The sequence below is a fragment of the Polypterus senegalus genome, chromosome 8, assembly GCF_016835505.1.
Source record: "Polypterus senegalus isolate Bchr_013 chromosome 8, ASM1683550v1, whole genome shotgun sequence".
Lineage (NCBI taxonomy): Eukaryota > Metazoa > Chordata > Cladistia > Polypteriformes > Polypteridae > Polypterus > Polypterus senegalus.
In genome coordinates, this window is record NC_053161.1 from 104,641,835 (window position 1) to 104,661,008 (window position 19,174).

At 37.0% G+C, this 19,174-nt stretch overlaps 1 protein-coding gene across 4 annotated transcripts in view; it reads left to right on the forward strand.

Annotated features, from left to right (window-relative positions):
* ppp6r2a (protein phosphatase 6, regulatory subunit 2a) overlaps positions 1-19,174 on the forward strand; it is a 190,703-nt gene that overhangs the window by 114,656 nt on the left and 56,873 nt on the right. For all 4 annotated transcript variants that reach the window (XM_039761531.1, XM_039761533.1, XM_039761532.1 and 1 more), the window contains 5 exons: positions 3,132-3,244; positions 12,711-12,824; positions 12,907-13,033; positions 13,595-13,747; positions 14,006-14,194. In XM_039761531.1, coding sequence (XP_039617465.1) covers positions 3,132-3,244; positions 12,711-12,824; positions 12,907-13,033; positions 13,595-13,747; positions 14,006-14,194 — 696 coding nt within the window. The remainder of the gene's footprint in view (positions 1-3,131; positions 3,245-12,710; positions 12,825-12,906; positions 13,034-13,594; positions 13,748-14,005; positions 14,195-19,174) is intronic.

The following is a 19,174-nucleotide window of genomic DNA, read 5'->3' on the forward strand; positions in this document are numbered from 1 at the left end:
CGCTTTCCATTAAATGCTCTTTTACATGAGTGTGGTTACGCACTAATATGCACTAATTATTCAGTTATGTTTGCTTGAAACGTACTAGAAGAGCACTAGCTTTTTCTTATCCTCCACTGAATAAAAACAGCTTAGGAAATAGATTGCCGAATTACCAGTCATGCTGACAATTAAGTGAACATGTATTTTTCATTTACTTTCAAAAGTTTGCCATTAACTAAACATAGATGTATGGAGCACGGAACTGTGGGTTTTTTTATTATGAAATATTGTGTAATTAAGAGATAACTAGAATCAATGGTTTTAATTTTCGTATCCAAGTCAAAGAGTATATGTTGTCACTACAGTTTTAAAGTGAAGCATAAAATCTTACAGATCAATAAATTGTAATATTTAAACTTTAATGCAAGCTGGTTGTATTAAAATCAGGTTTGACACTTTTAAGTGTGTATAAACCGACTACCTTCCAACTTACATAGACATAATGCAGTAAACATTCACCAAACCTTAATGTCATAACTCTGATTTGACTTAATTTTGTTTTATTTGTATGTTTTTCTTGGTTAGCATTTCACTTTCCATCTATGCTATTCACTGTAATATAACAATCTCAAACTTGCTTAATACAATTTAAGGCCATGGGGTGGCTGGAATCTATGTTACAACATTTAGTACGAGGAAAGAACCAGACTGTGATGGGGCACCTGTCTGTTGCAGAACCCTCTCTCCCATCACTTACAGTCATATTAGAGTTGCCAGTTAATCTAACTTGTCTTTTGAATGTAGAAGGAAACTTAACTACCCAGAGAAAGCCAATATAGACATACTGTAAACAGAATGGGTAAATTACACTGAAACAGTGACTATATGTGGGATTTGAATCCAAGATACTAAAGGCAAGAGGCAGCAGCACTAATAACTGTGTTGCTGTGTACTTTGTTTTCCAAATAAGTTATATCTTTTCTTTTCTAAGGATATATTTTGTTTAGTTTTATACTGTTTTCCATAACTGAATGCTGTCAGAATTTGGCAGACCAGAATCCTGTTAGTTAGTATTTTGAAGTAAATTGATAGGAATACAAATTAAGGACTGAGCTGTGTTCCTACAGTGAACAGACAGACTAACTTATTTTTTTTAGTTATTAGTTAATGGTTACTGTTGCTATGTCTTATTTATGTAATTTTTAATTTTATTTATTTTATTTTATTGCATTTTTTTAAAAGTAATTATTTGATTTCTTTACATTAATTTTATTTGTTCATTTTTTTGAATGATGAGGTCTGTTCCAATGCCAAAGATTTAAATCTTTTATTTATATTAATTGTAAATATTTCCCTTTCCAATTACTGTACTTCATTTCTATCCCTTATACAGTATATACTGTATTTGTATTTTTAAAATATGGCAACTATCCCATGGGTGTATACAATGTGTATCATCTATGATAATATCTTAATTGTTGTTTTAATGATGTGCGAGCTGAAATTATGGAGTATGTCATTCATTTGGCAAAAAATATTCAAAAACATGCCTTGAATTCTGAGTATTGCGTATACGCAAACCAAGTGCACGGTCAGTGCACCAGAAATACAGAGCCCCATAGATGTCAGGCAAAAAAGAAAAATCTGTTTGAATAGATTATTTTTATTTCTGTAAGAGGCATATGCCTATTGGGCTTGTTTTTTTTCACACACCATCTTGGTTGTAGTTCCTCAATGCCAAAGCACTTTTTTTCCTTTCATTATTTGAAACACACATATCCCTGCCATCCTGGTTCATCCCACCCCAACCTGTGTGTAAAGTATGTACAGTAATAACAACAGTGTTAAAGCAATGATGAAGCAGAACAGAGATGCTATACCTGCCCATAAATCCGAGCCATTCTATTCAAACTGATGTATACATCTGAACTGACCATGTTTGGGTGAAGAAGAAAAGAAAGTCTTTTGTCAGCTATTTTACAAAACACAGGAATTCAGGGAATTCCTGCCATTGAAAAGGAGAGCTGCTTGATTAAAGCTGAGGTGGACAGTGATGTAAATCCACTTAAGTAGTGGAAAACACAAGATGTACATTTCCCCAAATTGGGGAAATTTTCAAAAAAAAGTACCTGTGCATCCCGGCCTCAAGCAGTACTTCTGAGAGGGCTTTTAGTAGTGGAGAAATTGTTGTAACATGTAACCGTGCTGCTCTGAAGCCAGATGCTGTGGACAGACTGCTATTTCTGTCCCACAACTTGAAGTATCCTCAGTAGAATTTTAGTTGTTTTATTTTTTCTGATATCTTCAGGCAATATTGGACAGAACCTGAAGTTAGTAATTTGTTTAAAAATGTTTTAGTTTTTTTTTTTGTATCTTTGTGCAAAGTATGACAGAACATGCTAAAGTTTTTGTCCCTGTGCAGTATTTAACATAACTTTTTATTTTTACACTATAGTACAGTATGTTAGATTTTTTTCTTGCTTGTAAGCTGCACAATTCACCCTACAGCAGAGCAGTTTGTTTTTCCAGACTGTAATGTTCATGCCCTGTACTTCAGTTTTGATTAGTATTTTATTCCCTTTGGATTCATATCTTGTTTACATTAATGGTAAGTGTCTGTTTAAAATGCTCTCATTACAATACTGTTTGATCTCTGTAATACTTTGGTAATTTTAATGTTTTTGTGTTATTTTACTTCAGTTTTAAGTAAATAAATAAGACATGTTTTCCTTAAACTGTTGTTTCCATTAATCTCATTATTAAGATACATTTAATATCCTATTAACAGGACCAAGCTAGATCAATAAGACTTCTATAAACATGTTTTTAAAGGATGCAAAATATTATCTAATTATCATTATCGTCAAAGTCACAGAAAATATCGAGATATAATTTTTTTTGCCATTATCATATACTTCTAACGTACCACATATGAATTTTGCAGATGAAGTTAGGTACGACTGTTATTCATAGTACCTAATTCTCTCATTTTTAATTGAAGCCTTACAGTCAGTATTTGTTATAGAAAAATGCTTTTTCTTTATTCCTTAAAGAGACATCACAGTAAAAAAAAACTTCAAAAAAATGAAGTTAACTCATTGAACAGTGACCATTTCATTCAATCATTTTAATTATGTTTGCTTTGATAGAAACAATCTAATGCTTCCCAAACCTTATGTGACATCATCAGACTGAGCAGAGACCAGGCAACTCAGCTGCAGGATACTGTTGAGCCTGATCCATTACTTACTGTACTACAGTCGTAAGTTTGATTTACTTATCATTTTGTTTCCTTGTTTATTATTTGTATTTTAGCTTTGTCTGAGTGATTTTTTTTTTAACATTCACTTCACAATTTGTGAAATCAAGTTTAATGCAGTAGAGTGTCATTTTGTCAGCCAGCTGATATTATACAGTATTGTTAAGACAACTGTCTGTCTAAAGTAGTCACTGCTTTCTGAAATCTTAATATTCTCCAGATTTTCATCAGCATTACTAGAGGGGGGCTTTGCCCCCTGCTCACTTCACTTGCTTACCCCTACCGATATGCTCCATTGTGAAGAGGGGTGCTGAACACACCCCAAGGAGGCGCTGTCACTCCTCCGAAACCCCTCTTTAATGGTGATGCAATGGGAAGCAAATAACAGTTGTTTGTTTTTTACCTCCTCTTTGCTCGATCAGCTGCTGGCTTGCTGCTGCTCCTGTGCGGCGTGATCTGCATTTCGTGCGGCGCTTCAAACATTTCAAACACTACTTGATCTCTTTTTACTGTTCCATTATTTTACTGAGTAATATTTTCCTTTTGTTTATGCTAATGTGAGCTTTACTCTCATTTTCTTGAGACTTTCAAATTTTCCTACTTCCATTATCTCTAACCTGCTCTGCATGTGTATCACGTAACTTGTTTCCAAAGGTTCTAAGTATGATGTGACTTGCCCGTCTCATGGGAAATGAAAGTGTCTCTCTATCTCTCTGTGTCTCAAAGATCTCTCTCGTTGCAGTCTCGTGCAAAGCTTTTTTTTTTATAATAGAGAGATTTAGTTCTTATGTTCAGTAAGCCTACTTACAAAAAACAGTATTTTAAAAATAGTATTGTTTTATTATTAGTTATAAAAATGAGAGTGAACTTGCATCTGAAAAATAGAATCTATACTAATAAAAGGCAAAGCCCTCACTGACTGACTGACTGACTGACTGACTGACTCACTCACTCACTCACTCACTGACTCACTCACTCACTGACTCATCACTAATTCTCCAACTTCCCGTGTAGGTGGAAGGCTGAAATTTGGCAGGCTCATTCCTTACAGCTTACTTACAAAAGTTAAGCAGGTTTAATTTTGAAATTCTACGTGTAACGGTCATAACTGGAACCTACTTTCGTCCATATACTATATACGACCATAGCCTGCAGGTCGGTCGCTGTGTGAGGCGGAAGTGCGTCCCACATCATCACGCCTTCCACGTAATTGAGTGCCTGCCCATATAAGGTAAATATTCACGGGTGAAGGACTGTGCTTAGCATATTCATAAGTGCATCTACTGCGGAAATCAGCACGCCTCCCACATAATTGACTGCCTGCCCATAGACACGCAGCCGCTAAATATTCACGTCCACACACTCAGTATACGAACAAGCCAGTTTCCCTTTCGGTTTGTACATGTTCAGTCTCTCCCTGTGCATTTCCTGCGCAGCGAGCGAGAGAGAGAGCGAGAGAGCGAGGACACACACACACACACACACACCCAGGCACCACGAGAGAGAGATGGACACATTAAGGTAGGAAGGCAGTTAAAGAATGCACTGGTCTTGATTTTGTTTTCACTTCTGTTTCCAGCGATCTGTTCATAGTGTGCATTGTTGCAATGTTATTTTTCTTGGTCGTTTATTAAATTACGGATTTTTTCAAATGTAAATTTTTTCCCTGTGCTTAAAACTCATTAAAAAAAAGTTATAGCGCAAACTATTGCAGTGTTAGTTTTCTCTGTTGTTCAAGGTTTTCTCAGTGTTATTCAATGTTTTTACATTTAGTTTACTACTAGCAAAATACCCGCGCTTCGCAGAGGAGAAGTAGTGTGTTAAAGAAGTTATGAAAAAGAAAAAGCAATATTTTAAAAATAACATAACCTGATTGTCAATGTAATTGTTTTGTCACTGTTACGAGTGTTGCTGTCATCAAGGATTTGATTATCATTATTTCTTTCAATCAGGTTTGTATTTGGAGGACGTGTTGTTATGAAGTTACATTCCATGTTTGTCAACCAAAGATAACAGGTTTCATTCATCGAAGTGTTCACTACGCAAATCGCTACTCGTGAATGTAAGATGTTTAACAGGCATTCCCGGTATTAACTTGTGCTAAACGTACCATGGTGTGACGTAAGGGGAGCTGACTGTAAAAAGGCAAGGAGGCGCGTATTTCGAACGAAAAGGGAGAAGACCGCGAAGGAGCGGAAAAGTGAGAAGGAAAACTGTTTAAATAAAGAGCTAGGAAGGTGAATGGAAAGCAGCAGCCAGCGGTAAAGCAAGGAAGACTTCGTAATAAGGATGGTTCTGTGCATGTAGAAGGTGTAACACTAAGATTATTCAGCCTTATGATAATGTTCCCGCACGGAGGATTTTGAGAGATGCATGGGAGAAGTATAATCTGAACCTCTCTACAGTTTTGTTTATTTTAGGGTTATAATGTTCATCAAATTTATGTATCATCTGGTTCAGTGGTGGACCGTGCATCTCACACCTAGGCCTTCTGTAGTGCTCCGTCTGAATCAACCCGCCCCTCAAAAACTAATTTATGGTCATAAAAACCATGTTAATATGCTGTTAAAGAGCCGCTGCATCGCAGATAGATAACTCCTGTATCCTCCTTTATTGAATAGATAAACCAGGGGTGAACAAGTTCCTTTCTACTGCAGCCACAGCCGCGACACACATAAAAAACATCAATAATAACTCATAAACTTGCAATATTATTTAGGAAAATTGCAACATTTTACTCACCAAAAATTCAGATTATTTGTAAACAAAATCCATCCTCCTCTCTTTCCTCAAAAACAGTTCAATTACTCTGTCGTACAGATTATCCGTGCGCTTCAGTTCCATCAAAAAGTTTCTTTCTATCGCCATTGAAGCTAATGCTGAAAGTCGAACCTGCCCTGTCGTATTTCTGGCATAAGTTTTTATTCGCTTTAGGGCTGAAAATGTCCGCTCGACAGAAGCAGTGTACACGGGAATGGTCACCACCAAATATGCCAATGTGAACAGCTGCCCCATGCTCTCATTCAGATTTTTCTGATGAAGGAAGTCAAGGAGATCAGTGGGAGATTTTCCTGCAAAATCATCCATGGCATACATTACAGTCAGTTCTGTCTTTAGCTGAGACAGATCAAAAACTGCTCCGTGGCTCTTGTGTTAAACTGGAGAAGGCTGCATAAGGGAAATTTGTCTTGTATTCCCGAAACTTCTGGGGGTCGAGGAGCGTGACAAACATCAGTTTTTCGTGGTCTTGAAATCTGGTCTGTGTCTGGCAAATAATATTGTCCAGAATCCTGCCATGGAGTTGGCGGTAGTGCACGTGAGGATCTTGCGCTCGGAGTGCCTGCAGTGCGTTCAGTGGCCTCGTAGAGTTCCTCATATCAGCTTCTATCCAGTCAATGGGTCTGAATATGGTGACGTTGCCGTACGCCTGCTAGAGGGCCCTACTGACACCAACTCTAAATCTGATTGGTTGAAGCAACAGTTTAATCGACATTTATTCTGTGTTAGAGGGCCTGCACAACAGATTGTGAAGGCCTCTCTGCCTGGCAACAAATGATGGCTGAAATGTGATTGGTTAAATGCTTTAATACGAAAATGCATGTCTGGAAGCAGCACAACCGTCGGAAAAGCTATGAAAGGAAGCGGACAGACTATTTGGAATTATTTAATAAATATTCATGGACAAAATATAATTAACATCAGTTTGTGATTCAGATATTTTTTTAGGCCAGCAGAGAAGGCATGACTTCGCCAGGTCTTTAGAATCGAGGCTTTATACCCTGCGTCTTTTCATTAAACTTGTATCTTGTGAATATCTTGTGCGATCTTGCGATGTCCACGGCTTTATTTAATTTTAGCTCAGACCTGGCACTTAAAAGTTTCTCTCACACTTTCACTGAGGGAGGTTTTCCGCAGTAGCTGCACTTATGAATATGCTAAGCACAGTCCTTCACCCGCGAATATTAACCTTATATGAGCAGGCACTCAATTACGTTGGAGGCGTGATGATGCAAGACGCAACTCCGCCTCACACGGCGACCGAGCTGCAGGCTATTCCAGTATATGGAAGAAAGCAGGTTCCAGTTATGACCGTTATGCTTAGAATTTCGAAATGAAACCTGCCTAACCTTTGTAAGTAAGCTGTAAAGAATGAGCCTGCCAAATTTCAGCCTTACACCTACACGGGAAGTTGGAGAATTAGTGATTAGTGAGTCAGTGAGTGAGTGAGTCAGTCAGTCAGTCAGTGAGGGCTTTGCCTTTTATTAGTATAGATTACGCTGTGCATTCTATGGTATAATTATATTTGTGCTTAAAAACACCAAAAATATATATGTTTACATACAGTTCAGATGGTCTGGAATGGATTAATTGTATTTACATACAATCCTATGGGGGTAATTGCTTCGGTTCATGACCAAATCGGGTTACGACCAGAGTTTTGGAACGAATTATGGTTGTGAACCAAGGTTACACTGTACCGGGAATACCTGTTAAACATCTTAGATTCACGAGTAGCGATTTGGGTGGTGAGATGTTTATCGAGGTGATCACTGTAATATTTATATGTCATTGAAATGTATTATTATCAGGCATGGTTTAGGCACCTATGTCATCAGGAAGGCACCAGAAAAAGGGGCCTCAAGGTTACTATTATGGAAGTTAATTTAGAGCACAGATGCCGTGAATGTCAGAGCTGTAATAAATAAAGTTCTCCTGCACACTTTAAAAGAAAGTCTCGCCATCATTTCATTTTTCACAATTTGTGAAAACAAGACATGGTGTCAGAATAGAGGACAGTCATTGATTTTGTTGGAGTTCCCTCGCCACGAATTGACTAGGATTCTCTTAACCTGCCGGGAGAATGGAAAAAGTTCAGACAGCACGTGGAGCTGATGTTTTCTGGCCCGCTAAAAGGCAAAGATGAGAGTGAGAAATGCAGCTACCTGCTCCTGTGGACTGGGTAAAAAGGAAAAGACATTTTTAACACATTGGCTCTCACCCAGGAGGAAGCCAAGGTACTGAAAACTTATTATGACCGCTTTGAGGCATTTGTCATGCATAAGACGAATATGATATTTGCGAGATACAAGTTTAATAAGAAGACGCAGGGTATAAATGAGACTTTTGATCACTTTGTAACGGAGTTAATATAACGGAGTTAAAATTGCTGGTGAAGGACTGTGCTTATGCAAACGAAGATGAGATGGTCAGGGATAGAATAGTGTTTGGCACAAACTCAGCGAAATGGCGAGAGAAACTTTTAAGTGCCGGGTCTGAGCTAACATTAAATAAAGCCGTGGACATCGCAAGATCGCACGAGATAGCACAAGCACAGCTGAGAACCTTCGATGCATGTACTCCGAGCGGCTAACGTGAACTGACTGTGAACGCAGTACGCAGACAACAAGTAAGAGCTCCAAAGAGCGCTGAACAAAAAACGCATTACACAATTGAGAAGGCAGCAAAAGAATATGAAGCAAGTCATGCATGCAAGCATATTCATAAGTGCAGCTACTGCGGAAACAAAGCACACGGTGGAAAAAGTCAATGTCCAGCTAAAGGAAGACATGGTAAAAAATGTGGTAAATTAAACCACTTCGCTAAAGTTTGCAGGACTGGAAAAGGTAAACCCGTGCATGCAGTGTGTAATATCTCAGATAAAGAGGAAGACGAGTTGTTTATTGATGCAGTAAGAAAGGAACAACCCTCTGAAGCTGAACAAGCCTTTGTAGACATATCAATAGGAAAGCAAGGTGTAAAGCTTAAGTTTAAATTAAGTTCATAGACACGCTGCCGCTAAATATTCATAGGCAAATCCACAACTTAATACCGGGAATGCCTGTTAAACATCTTAGATTCACAAGTACTGATTTGGGTAGTGAACACTTCGATGAATGAAACCTGTTATCTTTACAGCGGTTGACAAACACGGAATATAATTTGAACACAACACATCCTCCAAATATGAACCTAATTGAAAGAAATAATGATAATCAAATCCTTGATGACAGCAACACTCATAACAGTCACAAAACAATTACATTGACAATCATGTTACGTTATTTTTTAAATGTTTCCTTTTCTTGTTCATAACTTCTTTAACACACTACTTCTCCGCTGTGAAGCGCGGGTATTTTGCTAGGGATGTTATAAAATGTTCTGTAGATGGGTGACATGGTGGTGGAGCAGTGTGTAGTGTGGCTGCTTCACAAATTCAGCATCTTGGAATATGTCTCTATGACTGTGTGTTTTCCAAAGACTTGAAGGTGAATTTAACTGGTGATTTAAAATCGAGTTTGTTTTGAGTGTAAGTGTGGATATCTGCATATTTGTACCCTGCCATAAACAGACACCCTGTCCAGTGCTGTTTCTTGCCTGGTGGCCAATGACCCTAAATAGGATTGAGCTGTTCGGGAATGTTACTATATGTTACATTATATTCGGAATTGCGAAATGCTCACTGGCTGTATAAATGAGAATGTAATATAGAAAAATTCATCAGGGAAAAACAACATACTGTACTTAACCTCCTTCAAAAGAAATGTAACTTAAATGTATGTAAAATAATCTGTATTATTTGATAAATTGACCTACTGAGCTGACCAGTTCAGACCGGTGTTTTGTCATGAGCAAGAATCTGTTAACAACTCAATAGTATTCATTTGGCAGGCATCTACTTGTGTCCATCAGCTATGTAATATGTTTAATGTTTTCTGAGATTTTCAATTTTTCAGGGAGGTTTTATATTATTCCTTAGTATAAGAAAAGGTGTATTCATATATAAGTATGTGTATTTATTGATGTCTCTCTATTATAAAAAAAAAAAATCCTGGGAGGGAAAGACTAGGGAGACGAGACGTGATCTTCATGTGAAGATCACGAAAGACACTTAAAAGACCTGCGAGACGAAAGAGATTGGTCACAGAGCATCTCGTGAGGACCTTAAACATGAGACTTTGTACCAAGAGATTGACCCAGGACCATCTCGCGAGGACGTAGAACATGAGATCTTGCAAGACAAACCCTACTTAGAAGCAATATCAAATAAGACCACAGGCAGCAAAACACTCAGTCGTGTAAAGGCTTTGACTACACGCAGATCCAGGGCTCTCACTGCATATAAAGTGCATAAGAACAACACGTTATAGATGAAACGTCGACGACTAAGCAAAGAAGAAAGAGCAGCGTGGAGAAAAGAGACCCAAAACCTTGAGTTTTCCGAAAGGCACCTTGTATAAATAAAATGTATTATTATTATTATTAAAAGTGTTGGAGAGAAAAAAATGCAAAAAACAAAAAGAATAATCGAGGTGCAAATTCAGAAAATAAGAAAAGTAGTAATCAGCCCGGAACAAGTAGAATTGAAAAAAAAGCACGTCCAATCGGGCTCAGAATTAAAAGACAAAGTAGAACTTCATAAAGACATTCAAAAACTTTGGCGCTATACACATGCAGAGCAGGTTAGAGATTATGAAAGCAGTGGAATTCGAAAGGCTCAAAAAAAAGGTTGCCACAATACAAATGCCTAACTTACTCCCAGCTCTTAAAACAACGGCAAGCAAAACATGCAGCTCGCCAGCAGCAGAAACCCAGCAGATGATCCGACCGCTTCTCCTTGCATGCGCTCAGTCACCCTAAGCCCTAAGTTTTAAAGGAAAAGTGAAAATAATGCATATGTAACAATTCCCATGAAACTAACAATCTCTTTAAATTGTATATCCAGTAAATCAAACCTGGGGGTGGAGCCCCCTAGTATATATATATATATATATATATATATATATATATATATATATATATATATATATATATATATATATATATATATATATATATATATATATATATATGTATATATATATATATATATACACACATTTATTTTTTCTGATTTGAAGATGCCCTTGTAGTTACCTTGCTATTTAGAATAACAAAATATACACACATTGCTTGTTGATTAATGGAATGGAAACAAGGACGAATTGATCAATGGGAGAATAAACACAAAATAGATAGCAAACAATACAAAAAAGCTTTTATGAGCATTTCTATACAGGTTTCAGTTCCTGTCTACCGAGTGGCAGGACTCACTCAGTTATCTACCTTAAAGTATATCCTCACTATAACCCACCTCTCAATAGCCTCTCTCCCGGTTCTGCCATCAGTTTCTTCGTCTGTTCCATTCGAGACCTTGCCTGACTCTACACAATGAGCCTTTCCCAGTCTATAGCTATGGAAATAATACACTAGAACTAAACTCTTGCAGCCTTTGTTTTTCCTGCACTCCTGAACCTTCTGTTAGTTTAAAATTGTCCTGTCTCTAAGAAAGCCCCACTTTTGCCTGTCTAACCGGCCTAGTTACTGCTCTGAGTTACTTATTCTTTAGTACCCTTGAGGGAATATTATACTTCATATCCTCCTTCTTTATTTCTAGGGTACCCCTCCCTAAAAACATTTATGGGCCTTCTAGTACAGCAACAGGATTACCAGACTATTTTGGTACCCTCCCTCTTGAATTATCACCACAAGCACATGCATCTCTCTGTTTTTGCCACATTCTCATTCCTGCACTGTATATACGTTTTTATATATTTGAAGTGATATGTTACCAGGGACAGAACAGGTTTAAAGCTTGACCCCAGAGAGAGATAGAGAAACTCATGCTGGTGGATGAACATTTTATCTCCAAATCAGTATAGTTAATCAGAAGGTATCATGGAGAGCTATACCCTTCCAGTGTGATTTGTGCTGCAGAGGAAATCCTCAGAAGGAAGTAGACCAAAAGTTCAAGGCAGTACACTGTGTTTTGAGACCATTGATACCCCTTCATTAAACAAGTCGCAGCAGAAAGCTCCCTCCTAACATAGGAGTTACCCTCGACCCTGGACAGAGAGAGTGTGGAGGCAGTCTGGAAGATGGGTTAAAGACCTGTCCTTTTAAAGGTGCAAAGGTTTATGGTGAACCAGTGAATATTCCTAAGCTTCCAATTTTTTAAACTTTGTAGACCTGCTGTGGACATCAGAAGTAATTCCAGAACTCGGCTAGTAATGTTAACTCCAAGTGGGAATTAATGATACTCTTTCTGATAACGTTTGGTTAATTCTATCAAAGGCTTACTGATCCACTGCAAGAAGTAAGGCCAATATTTAGAAGGAGAGATACAGAAACAAGGGAGGAGAGAAGAGTGTGTGTTGTGGCACCAGTCTGACAATAGTCTAGGTCTCCACTATACTAGATAGCCAGGGCAGTAGACCTGTTAAGAAAAAAACAGGTAGAACAGTAGTTTAAATAGTTGTTTAAATTTCTGTACAGCTTTTACTTTATATTTTCCACATGATTTATCTTTATCTTGTATGGTTAAATATCTCACTTTATGATCAGGAGTAACTTAGTTGAATACAGGATGCCTTTTATTTTCATTTTGAAAATTTATTCCCATATTTGGTTTCTTATGCCTTATCTCTGATAGGCAAGAAAGTGTTGAGGAGCTTTTGAAGAACATGTTTGAGGGTGAGAAGAGTGAAAGCTGTGTGGTAAATGGAACTCAAGTGCTACTTACATTATTGGAAACTAGGAGGCCTGGGTAAGATGGTTATATATAGTTCAATACAGCTTCTAAGTATTTGTCACTATATGCCTAACAGTAAAACTGATTTTTGTGCCAGGGTGGATGGGCTTTTGGATTTGTGTACTCAGGGATATGAACGGTCGTACACTGTTAGTAGCAGCATTTTGCAAGGTATTGAACCTCACTTGAAGGACTTCCAGCAGCTTCTTCTGGATCCTCCTAAGGTATATCTATTTATTATTCATATTACAAAAGCCATAGAACAAACATAAAATTCCCAAAAGTCTGTTCTATTCATAATATTTTATGTAAAAATACTTTGAGATGTGACAATATAAACTGACAAGCTAAAAGAAATGTTATAATCTGTGTAGGGTAAATTTATCTTTATTTTTCTTTGATTGGTGGAGATTTCTCTGTATATTCTCTTCACTCAGATAGCTGGAACAATTCCAGCGCAAAATGTTGTGTCCAAATTGTCTGCATCAGACTAAACCAGCTAGAATGTGCATAACATACTATACAAGAGCTTAGCATGATATGTATGCTTGCTTATTTTCTTAACGATTTCATTGTTTTCTACACAACAGGAGATATTCTACAATTAATGTATGCAAGGCCTTAAAAGTCACATGAGAACATGGGTAGAGACAGTAACAAAAAAAAAAATTCTACTCTAGAAATATACACCATGCAAAAGTACTGCCTGAGTAAACATTCTTTCAAAATATTCTTATAAAGTTTAAAGTTAAAATTGTAAATGGAATGTTTTGCTTTTTTGTTAGAAAAGTGCAATATTAACCACAATTGGAGTCTTAGAAGAGCCGCTGGGAAATACTCGTCTTCATGTAGCCAGACTCATTGCCTCCTTGCTTCAAACAAACACACCCAGTGTAAATGAAGAACTATGCAGGCTAAATACCATGGATACTTTACTTGTAAGCAGAAACATTTTAACTTGAACAGTAAATGTGGATATTACAACAGTATTTCAAGTAATTTTTGTAATGTAAGCTTTAAGATTTTTAATGCATATTTTTATAACTTAAAAGAGCTTGATTATTTAAATCAAATGTGACAATTGTTAAATGACAGTATGAAATGTTCTTATGTTATCCTTTAATTCATTATATAATCATTTTTTTAATTAGAGATTGTATGTATTGTGAGTAACCTGTCCTTTTTAATGTATTTAGGATTTGTTTTTTAAATATATCTGGAATAACTTTTTGCACTGCCAAGTAGAACTGTGTGTAGCAGCAGTTCTGAATCATTCAGCACATGAGGAAAAAGTAGTAGCAAATTCAGAAACTACAGAAGATCACAACAAGACTGTAAATCCAGAAGAGGTCACGACGAGCTCTGAAAGCATATTAGTAAAACATGTAAGTTAAAATTGATGTTTTTGTATTAACTTTTAAATACTGTATGTCTGTACTTTGAACACATATCAGTGGCTTGCCTACAGTATATGAGCTTTGTTTAGTGTAGTCAGATAACATTCAGACTGTACTAGTAAACTCAAAGTCTTTTGATGCAAAACTACTTGGATCAGTCACAGTTTAAAATATCTAAAATAGCTTAGATCTGTTGATCAGGAGCTGGTTATTTGCTATGATTCTTGATTTCGCAATCACCTTTTTCTATTATGAAACTGAGCTTAGTAGGACCCAGTTTCAGGATGGCACGATTCATGGTCACATTCGTTTTCCATTTTGCTTGTAATACCCATGAAAAGGAAACTTATAAGTTTAAGTAGATGAAATGGTCTGAAGTTGACTGATGACAAGTCACCTTTACTGCAGCTAGCTCACAGTTATTTTTGCATTCATAATTATGTAAATGGTGAGCAAAGAAAAATGACTGTGCCCTGGCAGTGTGGTGTCACAGTTATATTGTTAATCCTGATGTTTTGTTCAGTGGGTGTGTGGTCAAGTGGTTTTGGTGGCCATCATATGCTGCTATTTGTTTTCACAGAAGAAAGAACCCTTTGCCCTTTTTATAGGGTAAAAGAACTAGTTTCTTAGGCAGTTTCTTTTTAAGGTTTTTGGCTTTGGCTCTTGTTTTTCCCAGACTACAAATCTGTTTTGCTTTTTGTTTCAGTAGCAACATCTATTGTTTACTTATACCTGCATCTGGGCCTAAAACTTTCAAGTTGGCAAGTTAATTTATACTAGTAGCAGTTTTAAAAATTGTTAAATGAAAGTTGATTGATAAATCACAGTGTTTGTTTTCATTTTAGCCTATATTCAGTTTCATAATAGGAATGGGGAATGTGCCCCATTTGTTGGGAATTATATGTGTTAGCTTCCTTGGGAAAGTCTGTACTAGAATATTGCAGGGTAGTTAGAGTCCACAATCTTGGCATTATGTAAAAAAACATTTGAAATTAATTTGGATTAGGATTTCACCAATAGAACGTCTTTTCTTCCCTTTTGTTAGCAATTTCACAAACTGAAAAATTGTTGCTAATTATTCTTTTTTTTTAATTGTCATAACTCCTAGGTCTCCTGTTACCATGTGGCTTGTTTTGTAGTGTGCGTTTATCTGCCTAGCACAACTCTTGTGATTATAATGTGCTATGTTGAATACAGATTGATTTGTTCATGGTGTTAATATAAATACATTATATACATCTTTTAGTTTTCAAAATTAAGTATTTAAAGAGCTGGATACACTATCAAATTTTACAGCCAAATTTAAAAGCTGTACTGTACAAGTTAAACTTTGTTTTTCAACAGTTTCATGTAATAAAGTACATGTTGTTTAAGCGTCATTTTTCACATTGTAACTATTTCAATTTCATGGTCAAGTTTTATTACTATGTATGTACAGCACATAGTGTATGTAGTATAATGAAATTTCTACGTACTTAGTCTCCTTACAACAGCTGACAATAATAATAATACCAATAAAAAGATCCATACACAACCACACACACACACTAAAAAAGCATTGTGTATGGATGTATGTACATGTATGTGTGTATGTACAGGATATGTATATGTGTATATAACAGATAGATAGATAGAACTTTATTTGTCCCCAGGGGGAAATTGTCTTTTTACAGAAGCTCTTTAAATAAATAAATGCATAAATAGGCAGATAAAAAAGTAGATAAATAAATATACACACACACACACACAGTTTGGTCTGAATACACACTGGAATGACTATAAAGCAAGAAAATTAAAAAGAAACAAAATCACTGACTTGGCAGTCATGCTTACAGTGAGGCATTATGCAGACGTATCGCTGTTGGTATATAGGAGCCCCAGTAGGGTTTTTTGACACACTTATACTAAGTGATTCGTTTGATAAAAGTCCATAGTGTTCGTGTGTCACAGAGAGAATATGCAACATTGTTCATAATTGCACTTGTTTATTTTTCAGTTGTCTCCTTTGCTTTTACCACAAGAGTGTGTCCCATTACTGAGCTTGCCCTTTTAATTTGCCTGTTGATCTTGAAGCGATGCTTCCAGCCCAGCCCATCACAGAGTTATAAAAGATGAGAAGGCTGTACTGAGGATGTCTACTAAGGAAAAAGAGCCTGCTCTGCCCTTTCTTATATAGTTCCTCTGTGTTCTGAGACCAGTCCAACCTGTCATTAATGTGGACCCCAAGTTCTTGTAGGAGTGGAGCACCACTACATTCACTCGTTGAATAATGACCGGACATAGAGGCTCTTTGGTGCAGTGAAAGTCAATAACGAGTTCCTTGGTTTTGCTGATGTTAGGATGCAGACAATCCTTTTTTTTAATGTGACATAACCTGGTGTTGTATTTATAATCTGAGGTGTACAAAGCAAAGAGAAAAGGAGACAGGACTGTTCCTTGTGGTGCTCCGGTGTCGCTCACATCCGTATTAAAAACACACTCCTCGAGTCTCACAAACTGCGGCCTGCCTGACAGAGAGTTCATTATCCAGGACACCATACAGTATATCCAGGACATATATATATATATATATATATATATATACGCGGTGGCTGGCGCCTGCCCGGGTTTGTTTCCTGCCTTGCCCTGTGCTGGCTGGGATTGGCTCCAGCAGACCCCCATGACCCTGTAGTTAGGATATAGTGGGTTGGATAATGGATGAAAGGATGGATGGATGGAGATATATATATATATATATATATATATATATATATATATATATATATATATATATATATATATATATATATATATATATAATACATGCTTGCTTTTTTTTCTTTATACGGCACATACATGCATACATAGTTTAAGTTGCAATATATCTTACAATATCTGTTGTTATGACTAAGTTTTCAGTAACATTACAACCTTTAAATAAAAAACTGTCTCTGAATCTACTGTTTCAAGGGCCAGTGGTCCTGTACCAATTGTCAGCTGGATGGAGACAGTAACGTAATTGTGCAAAATCACTGAGGTCTTTAATAATAGTGTTTGCTTTCTAAGGCAGAGAGTGTTGTATGCATTTCTACCACATTTTAAAAACAATATCAAAAAGCACTTTTTCACACAGACTCATGGAAATCTAAAATAAGTAACTGAGTTATGCAGCTGAAGTCAAACCCATAGCTGAACCTTAACAAAGTTTAAAAAGTAACTACATTAGATGTTGAAACAGGCTAGTCAGAATGTAAAAAACAAGCTTGATGAACTGAATGATGTCCTTTATTGCCGATGATCTTACATTTTTTTAAATGTTTCTGCAAATGTAATCAGTCATCAGTTTGCATAAATTTGTGTAATCGATGAAAATATTAAACCCCCAAGCCATCCACCTATTTTCTTAAACCAGTTCAAGTTTGCAAGGTGCTTGGCACAGAGCAGGATATATCCAGCCATGGATGGGAAGCCAGTTACTTCCAGGACATACTTACACACCCACACTTACTCACTTCTAGGTAATCCATTCCCGGGCTCCATATTACTGGGATTCCTGGACTTTTCCCATTCCCACATTCCTGGGAATGAAACTGCTTTAATTCCCAGCTGAACGGGAACAGCCAAGCTTGCATATATAGTGTGCAAAAGTGTAAAAATCGATCAAGAAATAACAGAGTTATAGTTGAAAATAATTAAGTGGCATGGTTTTTTGGCCCACGGTGTAGTGTGTTGCTCATTAATTCAGTCCCTACTACAGACATGTTCTCAGTACCATCTAATGACATAATCTGAAAATTCTTTCGTCGTCTGGTAACACGACTTGAACAGACTGACAGCAGTTGTTCGGCTGCAACATCCACAACTCTGGAAGAAGGAAGTGCCATTGCTGCAGCTTGCACTTCATCAGACAACAGCTTTGAACAGCAACTTGAAATTGCAATGCGTCAGTCTGTTGCATCGACATTATCTGTGCCAAGAAACTTGCCATCATAGAATGATGACAAGAAACTGGAGCATCAGTAAAAGTTGAAATGGTGGTGATTCAGAGCAATGGCAAGCGCGGGTGTTGTTTAGAACAAGTGTATCAGTATCTGATGACTTTGCTGCCTACTTCAGTCAAGGCAGAGCGTGCTTTCTCAGCGGCTGGTGTACTCTGCACGAAGGTGTGCTCTCGCCTGCACGACCGCACACTGGACACATTGTGCTTTCTACGCTGTTATTACCGCAACTAACTAGATACATATACTTATATGACAGCATGAACTGCTTGTAGTTAAGGTTAGTCTTTTATTGGTGTCAACATATTGCAGTAGTTTTATTAAAAATAAGTGTCGCTCATTCTAAAACCGTTTCCATGTGAGATGCCCATGTACTCTGTCATTCCTGGGAGCCCGGGATTCAAGGGAATGACATGCAGGATTCCTGAATTCCTGGGAATGGATAAACCCGTCCGGGAATGGATTCCCTACTCACGTCAAATGATATTAGAGATTCCCATCAACCTCACTTGCATTAGTTCAACGTGGAAGGAAGCTAACTTACCTTGAGAAAATCCACACCCACATAAGAAGAATGTACAAACTTTACACAAACTGCAACTGGGCCAAAATTAACAAGTAGTCTGGAACAGCTGTAAAGCAGCGCTTAGTGCACTGCTGCTTTAAATTATGCTTGTAAATTTTAAACTGTACCCTCACTACACTGTGTAAGAAGCAGTTTAAGTAGCCTTTGTAAAGGAAACACACTACAACTCCATTTTTAAGCAACAACTAAATTAAAGTTTTGTTCAATTTTTTTTATTTAAGAATTTACTTTGTGATCTGCATCTATCTGAATAAATTTTAGAAATTTTAAATTCTGTTATTTGTAGGGATGCTGCTAAATGTTAAATTCCGCAATATTATTTTGTGTACTTTTGAAAGTGATTATTTTTCTATGTATTGATCTTGAGTTTGAGATTTGTTTACATATGCAATAACAGTGGTTGTC